Raw genomic sequence first — 19232 nt, forward strand, 5'->3', positions numbered from 1 at the left:
CAATATATAAGAATTTTTTAATATTTAAAATCAACGACTGCAAAAATAAGTTTCGCAACTTATTTATGATAAATGACGATTTATCCCTGAACCTTTACAATACAACACATCCTGATAAATGTCAATAAATAACGCATAAAACATTTTAAAAAAACTTTTACAAATAATTGATTTTCGCCTTCTGATAAACACATTTGAAAGTATTTAGAGCCTGTAACTTCGGGTCAGAATTGGACACTATACATTGCCTGACCAGCTCCCTGGCTCTTGCATCGTCCCCTTGAAGGGCCGCTTTTAGTTTGGTCAAAATCACCTGTCTCTGTAGGGATCCAGAGTCGGTCTGAAAGCCGATTTTTTGGGCCATACACAGAAGATACTCCTTTAACTTTTCGTCATTGGCATAGTCTCCAATGCGAGCTTTTTGTAGGACGTTTTGGTCCGCTTTGGATTTCTCTGCACATTCTCTTTGCACTTGAGCTAATTGCTTTTGCTGCCCTACAGCCGCCTAGAAATGAGACAACAATAATTAATATTTGACGTATTTTCTTAAGTGTTATTTACCTGGAGGAAAACTGTAAGGAAAATTGCTGCAAGAACGAACTTCATTGTGGCTGGAAATCTGGATGAACCAACAATCATAGAAGCAACTTGGTACTACGAAGACACCAGCGGCTGTTGCTCTTTATAGTAAGATTGGTAAATTGGATAATAGGTCTTATTGTGACTTTATGTTACAGCAATTCTATGATTTTGTCAGTTCAAACAAAAACATTTTTAATGCAGTTATGAGTAATGGAAACGATGAAGACTTTAGTTGAAGTGCGTTAGACGACTTTAGTCAGATTCAGAGGGTTTTTGGTGGTTTAGGCCTAGTAGCTAATAGGGTCATTGGCATTATATCGTTAAGAACATATTGTGCTAATCTGTTTGGTCATGTGAATGGGTCATATGACTCAAGAAAATAACGTGCTTAAATTTGCCACATAAGATTATATTGATAACATGTAGGGTATAGGACCTCTATTATTGCATATAATATCCATACGAAAAGCAAGAGAGTATTTTCTCATAGAAAGTTATGATAACGAAGCAGAAATTCCTACATACTCGCTCACCTTCTCCCGAACTCAGGAAAATTAATTGAGTTGAAAATTGGAATTAGGAAACCTGGAACACAGTACAAGTGTAATAATTTTCTGATTCTATTTAATTTTCCATTTTTCCTTGAGGGAATGACAAAATTCTTTCCTAACAAGACTTAGGCACATTCCATTTTCCGTTTTAACGCTAACGAATCCTAAACAAAATGAAAATTACTCAAAATCAGATTCGTTCTGTCCTTTAGTTTCATAAAGTTCTCTAGACCTTGTCCAGAGATTTTCGTTACATTTTTGCAAATTTCAGGTTTTCGCGATAAAATTTTAAGTTGGAAGTGTTTTAATTCCTGGTTTCCTGGAAACCCGGAATTTGGATTTCGCGGCTCTGATAGGATCCTCTTAGCTCCAAAAAAACCTCTGTAGAGTGTCATGAAATGATTCAAACTTTCTCCAGAGGTTTTTGTTAAGGCCGGATAGTATTGTAATGTATCAATTAAACCCGGTTTTCTACGAATTCAGAAACTGAGCTTGGATACTCCCCAGGTTTCAATAGAGAATATCTGAAAAAGATTTTTTCCATATGAATTTTAAATCTTTTCTAGAAAATATTGTCAAATACATCGATGAGTGCTTATTTAAAAAATGACCATTTTTCAGGAGTTCTCGTTGATTCTTCGTATTGATGTTAGCAATGGCTGTAGTGGAACAGTAAGATCCTCTTTGATGGCTGTAGAAGAGAAATTTAATTTTTATGAGAGCAATTTGAGAATAAATTACAATTGCTCTTCTGGCAGCATATCAAAAATTCTATCCGATATTTCAAAAACGTCCATCAATCTCCATTTTCTAAACCCTCAGTCCGGAAATTAAAACCTAAGGCAAATTAAGTTGCGGTCAAAACCAGTCAAAACACTCTGGAAATTATAAAGAATAATAGATAAGACCTATTATCCAATTGAGAAGATTTAATACAAAAAGAATGATCACATGACTGGGTTTTCGCAGTACCGAAAGTTACTTCTTCTCTACACAAGTGAATCTAAAATTTCATTCAACATGCTGAAATTGACTTTTGCTACCATTCTTCTAATGAGTTTAACCCTGGTCCTTATTCATTTACTAAAAAAGTCTTATTTGCATAGAAAATTGAAGCGAAGATCTCAGTATCTTCTCTGCCTCTTTATAGCTAAATAACTCAATCATCTGCAACATCCTTCAACTGACCATCTCTTCGATGAACAATATCTTCTTTTTTCCTCAAAAATTGTAGATCAACACCCTGTTCGATAAATAGAAAGAGCTGTTAATCCAGAAACACAAGGAATATGCCAACAAATCCAGAGTAGACCAGGCCATTCTCCAAAGAGCTCGCACTGGACAGTTCCTAAGGACAGGACCCAACGATGATAAGCTGAAAGACCACATTTTATGCATTGTCAAAAAAACTGACTTCCAGACTGAATTTGGAGTATTACAAAGACAGGTGATTTTAGCAAAAGCAAAAACTGCTCTTATGGAGGATGATGCTAGGGCCAGGGATGTAGTCAGGGAGTGCGCAGTATCTAACCCTGACCCAAAGCTCTAGGCTTTCAATTGCTTCAAATGCATCTATGAAAAAGTCATAATTAACCTTCTGTAATTGAATTTATTTGTTACTTATTTATTTATATTTTAATCAATAAAACACCATCAATCATCAAACCTGCGGAGAGTTTCATTCAAGACTTTCTCATTCTATTTCAGGGAATCTTTTTTAATTATCCCCTTGCCTTAGGATTTAAGCACACTTTGCATAAATCAAATTAAATTGGGATCATCAGTTTTCCACCCCGAACGGCGTTAAACTTTTAGAAAAGCCTCAGGGGACAAATATATTTTCCAGATCCAGACGTGGAATATTCCATTCTCTTCCCATTTAGTCATATTTTTGCCACAAGACATAAATGGCCCAAAAAAACAGTGAAAACGGAAGATTTTTCTTATCTTTTATTTCTTGGCCTAATTTCATTGAGGTCAAGAAGTTTTTGTTTGTCTAGCCATTGACCATCTTGTTTTGACGAGTAATTTCATAGGGTTAAGAGACTGGACATATAAAGGGGATGATAAATTCCTGAGATCGTCTTGAGACTTTTATGGGCCTTTAAGTAGGGAGAGAAATTCCGAATGTCTGATGTGTGACTGGAAATTTTTTGAAATAGTAATACATTTAACAGTAGCTGCAGAATTTTTAGAGATATTTAAACTTTAATTTTCTCTAACTCTCTCTTTTTGGGAAAAAATCCATGGATCTTATAAAAGCTCGACTTATTTTTCTCATTTTTAGGAAAAAAGTTGCAAGGAATAGGCGACTGCAGAATGAACCAATTTTTTGAAATAGCAAAATTATCAGGTATCTTAAGAATAGCTAGAGTTATCCAAACCAAAGAGGAAAGTCGCCTTTCTTGCGGACGTTTTTCGACAATAATGAATCGCCGAAAGGATCGCTTGAAAATGCATTAAAATTCGAAGCTCCAGAACCTCTATTGAGTTGCGCAAGATTTTTATAGGAACCCAATTAGTCAATATAAAATAAAATAAAATCTCAAAAAGTTGTTAATTTTCCTGAAAATACGAATAAAGGAAATTTAATTTTTTTAATTTTCCAATTTGAACCGTGATATCTTGGAAATTGTAGACTAATCTACACCACTGCCTTGAATAAACTATTTTAAAACAAAAAAGACGTGGAGAAACCAACATAACCAGGAAAAATATATTCTATTTATTTTTCTGATTTCTTGAAAATTCATGTTAGTTTTGGAAATTCAGGTACGTCACTGGTTTACACAGACTGACTACTGAAGTTTATAGAGTTTCTTTTCAAAATACATAATTGTGAGACTATAGACATTGCAAAAGACAGGGTCGCACCAAGGAGTCTGGAAAAAAAGCCAAAAATCAAAGAATGCTATGTTCAACTATTCATGTCTCTGAATTTGAAAACCTCATGATAATTTTGGAAATTAAAGCTTTTTAAAAAAACTTCAAGTAGGGCTTGAAAACAAACAATTAATGTTTCTTATTTTGATCATTTCGTCGGGCAACACTGTCTTTCATAGATTGTGAGAACTTTATACCAAAGAACGAAATACTTTGATGATTCACGAATTAAAAAATTTCTCATAACAGGTTGAACTACATTTTTAAAACCCTTGGAGTTTAATATAGGATCCACAACAAACGATCAGGCCAAAAAAACTGCCTTTATAAAAGTTTCAAATTATCCCAGGTGTCTCTCAAAAATAGAGCAAGGGAAAGTTTGCTACGGCGAATGATTAATGGTTATAGAGGTGGCTCTACATAGAAAAAAACCTACGTAGGAAAGAATTATAGACGCCTAATGTTTTCAGAATTATGAGAGAGAAACGTTTGATCGTTTTACCTGTAAAAAAAAAATAGAAAGATCTCTCTTTAAGTTTGAACAAAGAAACATAAATATTTCTCAAATGGTTAAAGATAACGAACTTTTATTTTTTCGAGATTTTACTCAAGTGGTCTAATTCTTGGCTACCTGAAGAACAGAAATCTAAGGAACCAGTCCTTCCCAGCTGCCTACTACAATACAGGAGTTTTGCTACTTTTGCCAAACCTCTTTTGCTCTCCTTCACTCGCACACGCTTCTCTCGTCAAAAGCTCCCCTAAGAGCAAGAAAAAATGTTTCAAATGAAACCGCTACATCTACTGGTGAATGAAGATTTATTATTATTATCGTCCACCCTCAGCAAGTAAATAACATAAATTTTCTAGTGTTAACAAATAAATATGAACACCAAATTATTAGAACTGAGAAGTTCCTTACAAGAGGTTGATCTGTCCCTTTTGATAGAGACACTTGAAAGCATTGTAAGCTTGCAGTTTTGGATCGGCGTTCGCAATTGCACAGTCCTTGCTTAGCTGTTTGGCTTTGGCCTCGTTTCCACCTACAGCCTCCTTCAATTTGGCATCAATCACCTGTTTTTGGAGAGCTCCAGCGGCATTCTGGAATCCAGCTTTCTGGGAAATGCAGAGAATGTGGTCCTTCAACTTGACGTCATTGGCGAAATCTCCAGTGCGAGCTTTTTGGAGAATGGCTTGGTCCACCTTGGACTTGTCCAGGCATTCTTTATGGTGTTGGGCCAGAAGTTGTTTTTGCTTGTCGGTCAGCGAGTTGACCTAAAGGTGACCGAGTGAGAATTTGCTAGTTGAAGATGAAATATTTCTTACCTGGACCAATGTGACTAGGAAGATGGCAGCGACAATCACCTTCATTTTCACTGAATTTAAAGGATCACTAATATGGACTGAAAATACGTAGCTTCACTACTGCACTCAACATCCAGGTTGGCACCCTTTTTATACCAAATTTCCTCAATTGGATAATAAGGCTATTTTGCCTAAAGCCTATGCCATCAAAGAACTTTAAGTTGTTGAATTTAATAAGCTCAAATGGCCAGTGGTGCTGGGATTAATCTAATTATGGTGTTATCGTCGTAAACACAGCTTTTTTGTGTGTTGATGCTGGTTTTTGTAGGCGCTCCCCATTCAAGGTTATTGCATCAGAGCAGCTCAATGATCGATAATTAGAATCGCTGCTAACAGAGGTAGTCGTCCGGTCCTGATTTCTCAAATTTGTTCTAGTACTACCTAACGTATTTTAATGCTATAATCGCATTAATAATCATATGAGGCCGAGGATGATTCATTGACCTGCTGTGCTATAAAGGATCAAAAAATATTCGCGATAAACATCCCAATTATCAATCATAGGCCATTTTGTCTAACTGGTTTATTTATCTGAGCTCGGGGGCTCCTCCTCTCATGCACATATCGCAAGAATTGAGGCCAATGAACCGATTAAGCGCTCTATTCTCCATTATAGTGGACGGTGAAACTAGCATATTATGCATAAAACTGTGGCCTAAAATTCAAGCCTCTAGCTCCAGGTAAAAATGGGCTCAAGGAGAGAAAAATTACTTAACGCAGCAACAGGAAGAATTAATGGAAAAATTCTACATGTTTCCTTTTTTATTCCATTCTTTAAGCTCGAAATGAACTTTAACTGCATCCTGGTAAATATCTGTGTTGACAAAATTATATTTAAATTTGTTGAAAGCTGGTACTCTTTGAGCTGCCTCATAACGCTGAAGGCTTTATCCGGTAAAAAATCTACATGAAAAATGATATTAAAACTGCCCACGAAGGCAGAACATTTGGCTTTCACATGAAAGCGTTTTTGCCTGTTTACACTGCCTCAAAGTAAAGCAAAATGAAAACATTGGGTTGCCCATAAAGTCTCCCCATGCCAAATGAACTCAAGGTACTCTTTAAAATAGTACTTCCGAAACGTACAATAACAGGCGAGGAAAAATGGATCATCTACAACAATATCGCACGTAAAAGATCTTAAAATAAGCTTAATGAACGAGCCCATAACACTCCAAAAGCAATTATTTACCAAAGAAAAGTCAAGTTATTCGTCTGGTAATATTTCAAAAGTGTGGTGTATTTTGAACTCCGTCCAAGGAACCGTACAATTGATTCAAGAAAAAGCATCCAGTATTGGTAACTCGGAAAGGTGTCCTGTTCCATTAAGATAATAGTCAATCACTTAAAGTTTAATCATCCGTCAAAATTTGCTACAACTTGAACGGTATATGTCGCCACATCCACCTTATTGCCCAGACCTAGCACCATTGATTTTCACCTGTTGCGATCGCTGTAAGATGCCCTTAATGGAAACACCTTGGCGACTGATGGGGATGTAAGAACATACTGGGCTAGTTTTTAGCCGAAAAAAAATTTGATTTTTATAGTTAATGTGGTGCCATGAAATTGCCTTAAAGATGGAGAAATGTTATAGAACAAAATGAGCAATAGATACATTGATAAAGTTGTAATTTTTAGTGCAAAAAATTGTCTTTCATTTACAAAATGCGCAATGCTTTTCTGGACAACCCAAGACTATTATTTTATCCCTGAATGTCCTTTTGAGGGATCATCTCTATAATTACTCTAACCATATTGTACAAGAAACAATGTCATGGCAATATGAGGGTAATAACATTTTCAAGATAATTCAGGTTAAAACCACCGCACATCGTCTGATAATTGAATTCTTGAGAAGTGACCCCAATTCTCTTTAGAGCCGAATTAACACGTTTTCCGGCTAAGACTGGAATTGTACCACAACGGAGCATGAGGTATTCCCAAATTAAATTACTGGAGATGCCTGAAATGTAAGAGGTCTTGGAAGGATTTAGTATCTAGAATAAATTAGTGATTTCACTCAGATACACAGAATCTGTTCCACATTTGCAGTGGTGTTGAGAAACGCATGGATGCGAAGTCTGAGCAAAGTGAACTCCAAAGTTGGATTTGAAATTGCAAAAAATCTAGACTTTCTTCCGCAACCACGAAAATAATCTAAGATTGCTAAAATCAGAGAAAGTTCTCCCTGAAAATCTCCAAAACCACGCCTTGTGGAAACTTCGTCCTAGGAGCTTTCCTTTATGATTTCCTGCTTATTTTCTGCTTTTTGCCTGGAATAAGCTCCCAACTGGAAAGCGAAATAAATTGCTATCTGGAATACCGTAAAGGGATAGAAAGGCTTGATGGACGATGGAGGATTAATTTTTTCTTTGGAAATATCTCCTACCTGTATGGATATTTATGTGGAAAAGACGCCTTGAGGAGTGAAAGAAAAATGGAGTTTGAGGTTGATGGTGGTATTGTTAGGCCGACAAGGGCCGTAAAATATGCATGAAGAAGGGCTTTAAATAAGGCCGAGACTTCTGACAAAAAGCTTCAACCGTCAAATTTTGTTCATAATTCATTTCAGAAATTTGTGTTTCTTCATAACTCAGTTATTTCACTATTCAAATTTATTCAGATGATTTCTCAAGTTTCTCAAAATCGCCCCGGTTTTTTTAAATTAATTAAGGCCTTCGCCAGGGGATTCCAGGCAAAATGTCAATCACCCCCTGATTACATTTAGATAGAAAACTGACCTTATTCTGGACCTGTTCTTTTCACCTTAAAACTATTGATTGGGATGCTTGTTAAAAGTGCACGCTCTCCAGCCCTTATTTGTCTTCGTCTTCTGGGTAATACTTGACAACAGGACAAGTTCAAGTCCGTGTTCAAGTTCATCGAACTTGATATACTTACATGAAAAGTCCTTTTGTAAAATCTCTATCACCAATTTCGCTTTATTACCCAAAAATGCGAATCTTTAGGACTTAATTCTCCTGGAAAAGTATGTATGTATTAGCATAAGCAAACAACAAATAAAACAAAAAACGTTTAGCACAGAGATATTCCTGGATTTATCCAGACTCAAACGGATATTGCTCTTTAGATTTACGGTTCAGAATTTATTTATTTTTCCCCTCTGTCTGGCAAAGAGAGTTATTGGAAAAAGTCTGATAGGAACTACAGCACAATTTGTTACTTTCGTGCTGGCATTTACCGGTCACCAAAACCATTAAAACTTTCTTCTCCGTATTTGATTTTTTTATTTTATTCAAACAACAAAATCAGTTGCCATTCGCTCCTTTTATACTCTCGGCAAAGCACTTTAGAGAATCATAAACGGTATCCATAGGTGTTTCTCTTTTCATGTCGCAACGCTCCATCAAGCTTTCAAATACGTCTGGAGTCTGCTGGAAAAGGGGTGCAATTTTCTGGCTAATTTCGTTCCTCTGGAAGTGTCCATCACTACTGACTAGCTGTAACTTAGTGGCCATGCAGAAAATGTGGTTTTTCAAGGATTGAGAGTCAGAAAAAATTCCACGAACGAAATTCATTAGTTCAGGAGTGGCGACGTGACTCTGCATCTTGCATTCGTTGTTGTATTTGAGGAATCTACTGATGTCTTCTGGCGAAAGGGCGGCCTATCGAGAGGAAAGGGAAACGCCTCTGATTATTCCACATACCTCTGTTATTTATAGCTAACACATGTCACTGATTTCTTCACAGCGCTTTTTTGTAGGTTTTTCTGGATTTCAGAGAAACGTGCAGGGGTTAAAAAATCAGGCTAGTACTGTGGAATTTCGCGTGAAGGCTTGAAAGTTAACTGACAAATTTAAACATTTTTGATAATGCCTCCACTCCTACAAACTGATAAGCCACTGATTTTTTCATAAAGGATTCATGCAAAATTTCTACAAGTTAAAGAAAGATTAGGTCCAGGAACGTGATAAATTGCCCAAGAAATGAAGTTCTTTTCAGAAAAATTTTTGTGGTGTGAAAGTAAGCGAGGAAAATTTCTAAATTTTGGAAAATCTTGTAAGTGACTAAGATAACTACGTCACTGATTTCTCAGCCCGAAATATTTTATTTAAAGTTTTTCTGAAAGTCTAATTTTAAGGTGGTCAAGAAGCCTTTATTGCGTTTTCGTTCCTCTCATTTATTCAGGGAAAATAGTGTAATAATAGTATATTATAGAAAAGCATTTTTTTCGAGTCGAAAATTTCCCTTCACCTATTTGTCTAGAATTAATGAAATTTCCATTAATTAAAAGTCTTTAATCACTAAACACTCAACTCTAAAACACAGTTTGCAGTTCATATATATATCTAGTCACTCACCTGATTCAACGCCCCCACCACTGCAATACAAGCCCCTAAAACCAAACTCTCCACGACCACCTTCATAGTTCAAATATTATCGGAAAACTAAGAAAAACATCGATTAAAAAACGATTTTAAGTGACGTTTTTCATTTAAAAAAAAATTGCAGTTTCGATGTCTCTAAAATCCTTTTGAATCACACTAATTAATTCTGTGAAAATTACACGAATTTTTCAGCAAAACCTTTCAATCATACCCGAACGTAAAGTTGCTAATGCAAATTTAATGATGATTCATTAATGGAATAGACAATAAAAAACAATTTTTGGAAAATATCAGTTTGGTGGAGTTTGATTATATGGCTGTGAGCGGCAGATTTGGTGGGCATGGCTAAAGAAATCTGTTCTATTGGGCTTCCTAAACATTTTATTTAATTGAAATATGCAAAATATAATAAAATATATAAAATGCATAAAACACGTAAGAATATATAAAAATGTATAAATATATATAAAAAGACATAAATAAAATAAAAATAATCTTGATTGACTGTATGCATACTAGATTTTGACGTTGAAACTTAAAAAAAAGTACAATTTTTAAATGGAAAAACGTGGCTCTTTGGTTGTAATAAAAGTCAAATTACACATCTGTTGAGCATGAATGTCTATGAATACTTAATTAAGGTATTATGCTTCGCTGTTATTAGTTCATGCAAATACCCGTATTACTATCAATTTACTTTACTTATACTTACTTGAATTGTAGTATGAGGGTCATTATCAGTCCCAAGGCTTCGTAACAAATTGCTGTTTGGGGTCACTCGATATCCAACTTCTGGTGATAGTTTGAATTATAATATTTCCATTTTTCCCAGTCGTCATCGTCCCGTTTTCCCAGAATCTCAATCAACGATTGATTTCCATTGTCAGGGAATTTAATTAAACGTATACAATGGGCTTGCGATTAATTGATGTGAATGTATAAACCTTCGAAAATGTGTACGAACTAATTGAATAATAATAGTTATCATGACCGTATCGTGCGTATCTGGGTTAGTGGGATTTGGGTTTTGGGGAAGATGATTAGTCATCAGTTTTCCTTTGGGAAATCGTCGAGGAAATGGATAATCTGCAGCATTAGTTCAGGTTTGATTTAGTGATGTTTACCTCGAGAGTAAAGAAAACATATCTGGTTCTTTTTTTTCTTGGGGCTCAAATAAAAGCCTAGAAAAGCCTTCAAACATAAAGTTTTAAGGGTGAGAAGTCCTGCATTTCGCCCCTTCACGGAGCTGCCTTTTATACCCCTAAATGATCCGTCTACGTATCCATTCGGAGACCTTTTGCTTTTCTTACATCTCAGTAAAATAAACATTCCAATGGATAAAATCCCCTTGCAACCCTCTACAGTTATTTCCTATAAATCGCTTAAACTTTTCACTGAAGATGCGTTAAAAATTTTACCTCAATGTGTGGTTTCCTGAAAAATATCTAAGAAATCCTATATGTTGGGAAAAGCTCCCTTAAATGCAATTAAAACGTGCAAGGAATCCAGAGCATCTATTCACCAGTATTATCGAAATCCCTAGTGAACATAGTTGGGTCTATATCTCTGGAGGCGGTGGTAAATGGTCCTCTACAATTACCCAAGTTCAAAAGAGGGTTGAGGAATTATCAGGGTGGCAGAATACCAAAAAATTTACATTTAATGTCGGGTAAATGAAATATTTTTTAATTTGTAGTCTCTCTTCTATCAGATTTTCCAATTGTCGGAAAGTATATAGCAACAAGGTCTCTAGCTGAGGTAAATTTGAAAATTCCTAATTGCCCTCAAGAATTGCTATGTTTCACTGATTTTTCGCGGATTTTGAGGTTTGTTATTGTCTTAGAAAAATCAGAAAATAACGTTGTAATGCCGGTTCAATGAACTAATTGTATATGCATTCAATTCGTAATATCCTTTCAATATAATTTCTCAAACCATTAAATTATCCAAATCCTGAATTCCAGTTTCTCGATTAGATTGATTTGGTTGAATTTAATCCCTTAATTTTTCATGAGCTTTCAGGGCCTTTAGAGGATATACAATATCTCGGAAAAGCAGGAGACGATTATTTTAAACCTCCTCAAATCAAGTGTTTAGTTGCCGCTTTCTCTTTGTCAGGATTTCTGAAATCTCACTCTAAATTATCAAAACCATGAATTCAAATCCCTCGAGTAAGTAACTCCAACTGTTCTGTAAAGTTTGAGCGATTTTCATGAATATTTAGTGCATCGGGAAAACATGAAAGTGACATTTTAATGCAATTACACAATTTAATGCCCAAAAAAATGGAAATGGAACAACTGTAAAACTGGTGTTGCAGGAAAAGGTCTTAGAAGGACCATTCGTCTTTGGCTCTGTATATCTAGTGTTTTTCCCAGGTTATTTACCTGCAAAAGAAATCATATAGGGATATTAAACGGAAACAATACTATTTTTTAAGTAAAAAAATATATTGCTCCTTTTAATTTCCATCACGTTTATGACCTGTTACACATACACAAATAAGTCATGTTTATTTATGTTATGGTAAATTACCACAATATGCCATCAACATCTTCCTCATGCACTCATAACCGACATGCTAATTATTTCACTGAATATTGATCTTTTTTGCCATCGCCTCGGGAATTTCCCGATCTAATAATAAACTAATCACTCAGAGGAATAATAAAAAAAATCATCAACAGCCGGTTAGGAAATCCGTCAACAAAACGTGTATCATTTTGTTTTTTATCTTGGCTGGTCTCACCGAAATGTGGAATTTCTGCAGCTGCTTTGGAAATGAACAAGAACACTATAAGTAGATTTTTTGCCATTAATGTTCCTACAGAAATCCGCAACATTTTGCGAGAAATTTCAAGACAAATTAGAAAGGAAAGCTCTCACGGGTTTCAAAAGTTTGGTCAAATTTGCAGGTTTATAATTCGGACTTTTAAAATAGAACACCCTGTATTTTATAATTCCGTTAGATTTTACTATCTATAAGAAAACTTTTTGCTGTGAATATTCGCAAAGAAATCTTCATCAGTTCTCCAGACATCTCGAACGAAACTAAAAAGGAAGGTTTTCATGAACTTCAAAAGTTTCGTCAAAACAGGCCTCTATTTGGAACTTTTTAAATACAACACCCTGTATTTTATAATCTAAATTCCATTATCTGTCAGAAGAATTTTAGCAATAAACGTACCTATAGAAATCTTCAGTAGTTTTCGAGAAATTCAGAGCTAAATTAATGAAGGAAGTTTTCATGGGTTCTAAAAGTTTGCTCAAACTTACAAACCTTTAACTCATATTCTTCAAATAGAACACCCCGCATCTTATAATTCCATTACGTTCTATTATCTATGGGAAGAATTTTAGATTTTATTGTTCTTAAAGACATCTCCCATAGTTTTCGAGAAATCTTGATCCAAATTAGAAGGGAGTTTTAATTGGTGTTAAAGTTATTTTATAATTCTAATAGATACCTAAAAGAAGAATTTTTGCTCTAAATGTTGGCTGCATTAGAAGAGTGCACTGCAAAGGGTTTTAAAAGGGGTCTTAAGAAGTGTTATTTTCCGCACTAGTTGCACAATATACTATTACTTAATAAGGAAAATGAAGAATTTTCTCTTTTGAGTTCAACAGAAACCTCGATATTTTCTGTTTTTAGGTAATCCTACCGAACCGGAAAGTACCATTACACGCAAGACAAGGTGTAACAATCGATTGGTTCTTTGTATGTAAAACATAATAGATAAACTGGTTCGAGTGCGGAGATACGGCAAAATTTCCGACCTCCAGGCCGGTACCACCCGTCACCGTATATAAACAATTGCTTTTTAAGAGGGAATTTAATTACAGGTTGAAGTTGAACACGTGCAGTTAGAAGCAAAAGTGTGCAAAAATGAACCATTTGTTGAAAGTTTCGGTCGTTCTTGCTTTCGCGTCCCTGATTTCATGCCAGGTAAACAGACAAAACCACAAATCTTCGTCTTAAGGTAAACCGACTAGTTATTGAGACTTAGAACCAGTTTTCAATAAGTACCAATTTCCTCATAAATTTTTTTTCCAAAAAACGTAAAAATTTGTTGACATTTTTTGTAACATCTCAAATGGAGAGCGAATTTTACTAGTTGGAACTAAATTGCATAATTTTTATTAAACGTACTAAATCTAGCTTTTCACCACTATAAGGGAGATTATTTCCATAGAGAACACGAATCTAGTCAATAATCTGTCTTTATTTCAATCCTTCCATTGATATTATCTTCTTAATGAAATCGCCCCAAGGCTATTCGCCCTAAAGGAAAGCAAAGCCATATTGCTCTTTGATTCTCGTCGATAAACGTGGAGGAAAATATCAGTAACTTTTGGGCTTACCTCAGTGAAATGTGAACTTTTCCCCACATTCCCATTTCACTCGACCGCTTTCTATAGGACTTCACGGAAGAGCAGCGCAAAAAGATCATCCAAAACCGTCAAGACTGCATCGAAGAAACCAAAGTGAACCCGGAACTGATCGAAAAGGCCGATTTAGGGGAGTTCACCGAAGACCAAGCATTGAAATGCTTCACCAAGTGCTTCTACCAGAAGGCTGGATTCGTTAATGAGAAGGGGGAAGTGCAAAAGGACGTGGTTGAGGCCAAACTGCCTCCTCAGGCCGATAAGAAAAAAGCCCTGGAAATCGTGGACAAATGCGAGGTCAAAGGCAAAGAGCCTTGCGACACTGTTTACCAGATCCACAAGTGCTACTTTGAGCATACTCACCCGGAATTGCAGCAGGGGAACAAGGAGGGAGAGAAGAGGGCTTGATTTCTAGTGTACGGAGGTTTTAAAAAGTAAATAATTTATTGTGATTTTTAGAGTGTCTTATCAGTATTACAATAGCATGGGATTTGTTTATTATAATTAATGATTTGTTACTCTTCTCGTATCTTTGATTTTTATACAAAAATATAATTATTTTAAATTTGCTGGTTAAAGCTGATTGTAGTTTCTTTTTAACCCAAGCAGGTCGTTGTGTAGCAGATGGTTCGAAAATATCTGAGAAAAGTGTAAGAATGTTCCGTACCAATTGCTGTAAACTCGATATGGGTCGATAATCCATGTAACTAACACATAACATAGTTCTTACCCGACAAGAATGTAAAAAACATAACTAATTGATAATGGTTACTGGGTCGCTATTGTTATATTGTTAGATTCATTATCTTCATTTTCATACATTAACACTTCATAGGAATTTACTAATTTTACCCCGTAATTGTGCACAAAGTGCAATGCGACATTATTGATTAGGACTGTTGTTAAAGGGACCATCCCCACAACCAAATTCCCTTGAAAATTGAGCCTTCCAATATACATCAAATCCTCCCCGACAATTCCTCCTCTAATCAAGTGCTTGTTCATAGTCGTGTAATGAAAATGAGTTTTATTGACAGGGAGCCAGATGAGATTCTTTGAATTTGACGAGCATAAGATCTACAAGAATAATATGAGTGATTTGATGGATAATAGCCTTCTCTTATACGCCTGAACGTAATTTTCTGTAAGCATGGGTCCAATGAACGGGACATAGACTCTCTTTTCGTTTGGATAAATTGTATTAGGCAACATACTCAATCCTCTTAAAAACCCTGTACCTATATAAGTGGGGATCTTATCATAGTTTCGGTTTACAAGGACGACATCATTGGGGATTTTTCTCTGTATAATCTTTCCAGTAATAATTTGAAAATCTACCTTCAAAAATGATCGTATATTTCGTGTAGAACTTATCATTCAAGCTGAAAATTCCACTAAAACTTATCAACATGCCAAAAATTTAATATTCAAACACGGTTGTTCTATCTGCTCTTTCAAGTTCGGGCACCCATCAAGTAACCCTTGTTGATAATAATAATAATTACAGTTATGCAAATAGCGATATTGATAAAACGTGTGAACTTTGGCGAATATTACACAGAGTGTTCCATAAAGATTGTGCCATACTTAATTGAGCCACATATGGGAGGACCACAATCTTCAAGCCGCATGAATCAGAGCTCATCGAAACTAATTTCTCATTAGTGTGCGGGCCAGTATTTTCCAGTAACTTTTTATGTAATTAGCCCGTTCCTGTTTTCACCTCGGCTGACTGGTAACATCTACCTAAATTTTCTACAAGTCGTACTTCCTAAGCCATTGGACAATGCACACGTTCCTATGGGTATACGGCATAAAATGTGGTTCCAACATGACCGTATACCTGCACGTTTTGCTCGTGCTGTGCAGGATCATCTAAACCAACATTTTTATAGTTGATGCATCAAAAGAGGCAAACCCATCAGGTGGCCAGCGCGAAGTCCCGATTTAAACCCCTTGGATTTTTTCCTCTAGAGTTACATCAAGTCGTTGGTGTGTGAAATTCCTGTAGTCATCCAAGAGGAACTGTTGGGAGGAATGATGGAAGCCTCTCTTTACGTGCAGCAAGATCCGCGCATCTTGCAACAGGTGCACTATTCAATGATTCAAAGAACGAATTTATGTAACCAAATTGACGGTCCCCTTTTTTAATCTTGATTATATATTTTTTTTGTTTCTATGCAAAAATAGTTCTCCGTAATGTCCCCTAAAACTTCTTTAAGTTTGGCACAACTTTTTTGGAACATCGTGTATAATGAGAACTACAATACTTGTTAATTTAATTATCAATGAAGAAGAAATAGAGAGAAAATTTTCTTGGACAATTTTTCCAATGCTAACGCCAATTTGCAGTTATTTTCAATTTTTCCTAACATAATCTTCCTTCTACGCCTATGGTGAAGTAGTCGCAATTTGGTATCCTACATGTGCATAGGGTAATTAAGCAAATCTTTTATATTGTATTAAAATGTGAGCCCGTTAAAGCTCAATTTGATCCTCGACTAGCGAGAATAATGAGCGTAGGCTTATTGGGGGATTAAACATGTTTTCAATTAAAAATTCCTATTTTGTCCCGCTGGTAAGCCACTTTTCATGAATTTGCGAAATCCATCTTTCTTTGTTGAATGAACTATTAGTCTCACTTTGCATATTCAAATTGATAATTTTTACACCTTCTTTCACCTTCACTTTTCTCTTTTTTAGATTGAAGAATTAGTACTAACAGACTAGAACTCGCTTAACAACAATTGATTGTTCATTTCTTTATTGCAAACTTGAATTCTCTTTACACAAAAATCTATCTGCTTGACGTTTTTGTACCCGAAACTATATGACAAAAGAGTTAAACTCAAAGGCGAAATTTCAACCGAATTGGAGAGGATTCAGAGCTGAACAAACTGGATAGATCAAGACGTTTTTCTTCCATCTGTAGCACCGAAATATCAACTAAATCACGGTGAAATTAGGCATGTTCCCTCAGTATTTTAACTTCATTATTCTATTGAATAAAGAAGGATGCGGAATAGATGTAACGTGAAAACATCACGACTAATTTCAAATTCGAGGAATTGATTACGAGGTTATCGATAAGTTGAAAATAGAGCAATATCATGATTTGTGTCATCACACATGCAGGGTAATCCAATGCAAAGTTGCCTCCCCCCTCAAAACAGTTTTTGAACAGGACGAATTAAAACAAATTCAACCCCGAAACTTCGCCCTTATACACCTCACCGCAACCCTCTTAATTTTTTTTGGCTTTTTTTGCCTTTAATTTTAAATGGCATGAGGGATCATGTGAGACTTTAAATTCAAAGTCTTCCAAAACTACATTCAGTGGTGTAATGATTAAAAATCTATCAATTAGTTTTTGAGAAAAACAGTTATAAATTTCGTAAAAAATGCAATACAACCTCAGTTAAATACTAAGTAAACAATAAAAAAACTAAATTTTTTGATAGGAAATTGGTTTGTCTTCGAATTTGTGTTCATAAACAATCTACTGTTAAAAAAATATTAAAAAAAAAAAAAATTAAATTGAAAGAATAAATAAATAAATAAAAATAACCAGTGATTACAACTTTTGAATGAAACTTCTTTTCCAGAAAAATGACGAGCCAGGCCGAACACCAAAAGCGACTTAATCTGGAAAGAGCTACCAATTTCATGCGGCAGTACCGAGATCCTAACTCCCGGGAATTGAAAAAGTTATCTGCGAATCAGTTCATGGAGGTTTGGAGTCATTATGATAAAGATGGTAAGTCTCCTTCACCTCCTTCCCTTGAAAAAATGTCTTTTGCGAATCACAAGAATCACCAAGTAAAAGGAACAAATAATAAGTTAATATTATTTATTTAAATTGGTAGTCTGGAGGAATTATATGCCCGTTTTAGAAAGTGGATTTTACAAGGTTTAACCGCCACAATCGCGAGCCTAACAAGGTAAATTAATGAAACGTCTGTGTTTATTAAGGCAGTTTTACCCACTAATCTGGTGGTTTAATTTAGCCATGTATAGATGAAGAACAACAGAACAATAGGAGATAACGTTTTGATTACGATAAGGGCCAAATATCGGAGATAGTTAAGGTTCAGCACTTTGAATTTTGAAGTATCAATAGGGATTGGATTGTAGGGGTTTCTTTTCAATGTGTGAGAATATTAAATTATCTACTATCACTATCTAAAGGATTAAATTATTCTTGGAAACTACTATATTCAGAAGTTGTTCTATAATATTAGATAATTAGATGCATCTGTGTACAAAAATAAATCTTCAAGCCCATTGATTCTAATAGAAAGAAAGGAATACTGATCGGTGAAATTTCGAAGTCATCGAGCAGACTTGAAAAATGAAATCTCCAGGATCTCATTTGAGTTGTCCAGTATCTGTCCTGAAAATCTTTACCTGCCGGAAAACTGGGAGAGGGTGTTCCCCAACTTCCTCTATAAACGTAATTAAATCGTCCAGATTACGGCAGTGAATTTCGAGGGTCCCTATCTGAGGTATGTCAAGACTGTGCTTGGAATGAAAATGGAGGGTGAACTCTTCGAATAACTAATGCTGTAACCGCCTCGTACCTTTCATGGTTACCCCATGGCTGAAAAATCTGACGACCTGAGTTTATCAACCGACTATTTAATAGTATTTAAATTTAAAGAAAAGAGCGAGAAAACGTACTTTATAGTCACTCATTGCATCCAATAATATTGTATTTTAAGGCTAGTAAGAGAAGAAAATTATTTATGATATCAAATGATTGATGAGTCAAGGGAAAATTATCCCAAAATTTTGACGGTATTTATTTAATCCCTGTCGTAACATGAGGGACATACAGAGTGTTACAGAGTTTCACGACACTATTTGAGGTGTGTATTCTCTAGTACAAAATAAAACAAAAAGTTCATATCAGCATGTGCCCGATCTCGATCGGTGGCAGAGTTACAGGCTGTTAAATGTTAAGAAAAAATTACAGAATTTCTAAATTTTATTTGTGTAGTAGATAATAGATGCTGCTTAACACAAGAGTAGATTGCCTCCAACTACTACACAAACTAATGTATTTTCTGAGGTTTTAGTCGATAAAATCTTTTAGGAACATTTGCCGGTACGCCAC

General features: G+C 35.4%; 3 protein-coding genes across 5 annotated transcripts in view; 2 read left to right on the forward strand and 1 right to left on the reverse strand.

Moving 5' to 3' along the window:
* The window catches only part of Cbp53E (Calbindin 53E), a 61578-nt gene that overhangs the window by 33228 nt on the left and 9118 nt on the right, over positions 1–19232 (forward strand). For all 3 annotated transcript variants that reach the window (XM_066406692.1, XM_066406694.1, XM_066406693.1), the window contains one exon: positions 17722–17873. In XM_066406692.1, coding sequence (XP_066262789.1) covers positions 17726–17873 — 148 coding nt within the window. In that variant the 5' untranslated portion in view covers positions 17722–17725. The remainder of the gene's footprint in view (positions 1–17721; positions 17874–19232) is intronic.
* On the reverse strand, positions 60–5498 carry LOC136419620 (uncharacterized). The gene is made up of 3 exons (XM_066406099.1): positions 5340–5498; positions 4935–5288; positions 60–505 (listed from the first exon to the last, which is right to left on the reverse strand). The coding sequence occupies exons 1-3, from the start codon at positions 5382–5384 to the stop codon at positions 158–160; spliced, it is 747 nt and encodes a 248-aa protein (XP_066262196.1). The 5' UTR covers positions 5385–5498; the 3' UTR covers positions 60–157.
* LOC136420036 (general odorant-binding protein 56d-like) lies at positions 13533–14694 on the forward strand. Its single transcript, XM_066406698.1, has 2 exons — positions 13533–13676; positions 14150–14694. Exons 1-2 carry the CDS (start codon positions 13617–13619, stop codon positions 14522–14524), a joined length of 435 nt encoding a protein of 144 aa, XP_066262795.1. The 5' UTR covers positions 13533–13616; the 3' UTR covers positions 14525–14694.

Source organism: Euwallacea similis, chromosome 3 (genome assembly GCF_039881205.1).
Source record: "Euwallacea similis isolate ESF13 chromosome 3, ESF131.1, whole genome shotgun sequence".
Lineage (NCBI taxonomy): Eukaryota > Metazoa > Arthropoda > Insecta > Coleoptera > Curculionidae > Euwallacea > Euwallacea similis.

Coding starts and splice junctions, on each gene's coding strand:
- LOC136419620 (XM_066406099.1), bottom strand. CDS start 5,384: ATGAAGGTGATTGTCGCTGCCATCTTCCTAGTCACATTGGTCCAG. Junction 5,289..5,339: donor TCCTAGTCACATTGGTCCAG/GTAAGAAATATT, acceptor GGTCACCTTTAG/GTCAACTCGCTGACCGACAA. Junction 506..4,934: donor AGGGACAGATCAACCTCTTG/TAAGGAACTTCT, acceptor TCTCATTTCTAG/GCGGCTGTAGGGCAGCAAAA.
- LOC136420036 (XM_066406698.1), top strand. CDS start 13,617: ATGAACCATTTGTTGAAAGTTTCGGTCGTTCTTGCTTTCGCGTCCCTG. Junction 13,677..14,149: donor CGTCCCTGATTTCATGCCAG/GTAAACAGACAA, acceptor CGCTTTCTATAG/GACTTCACGGAAGAGCAGCG.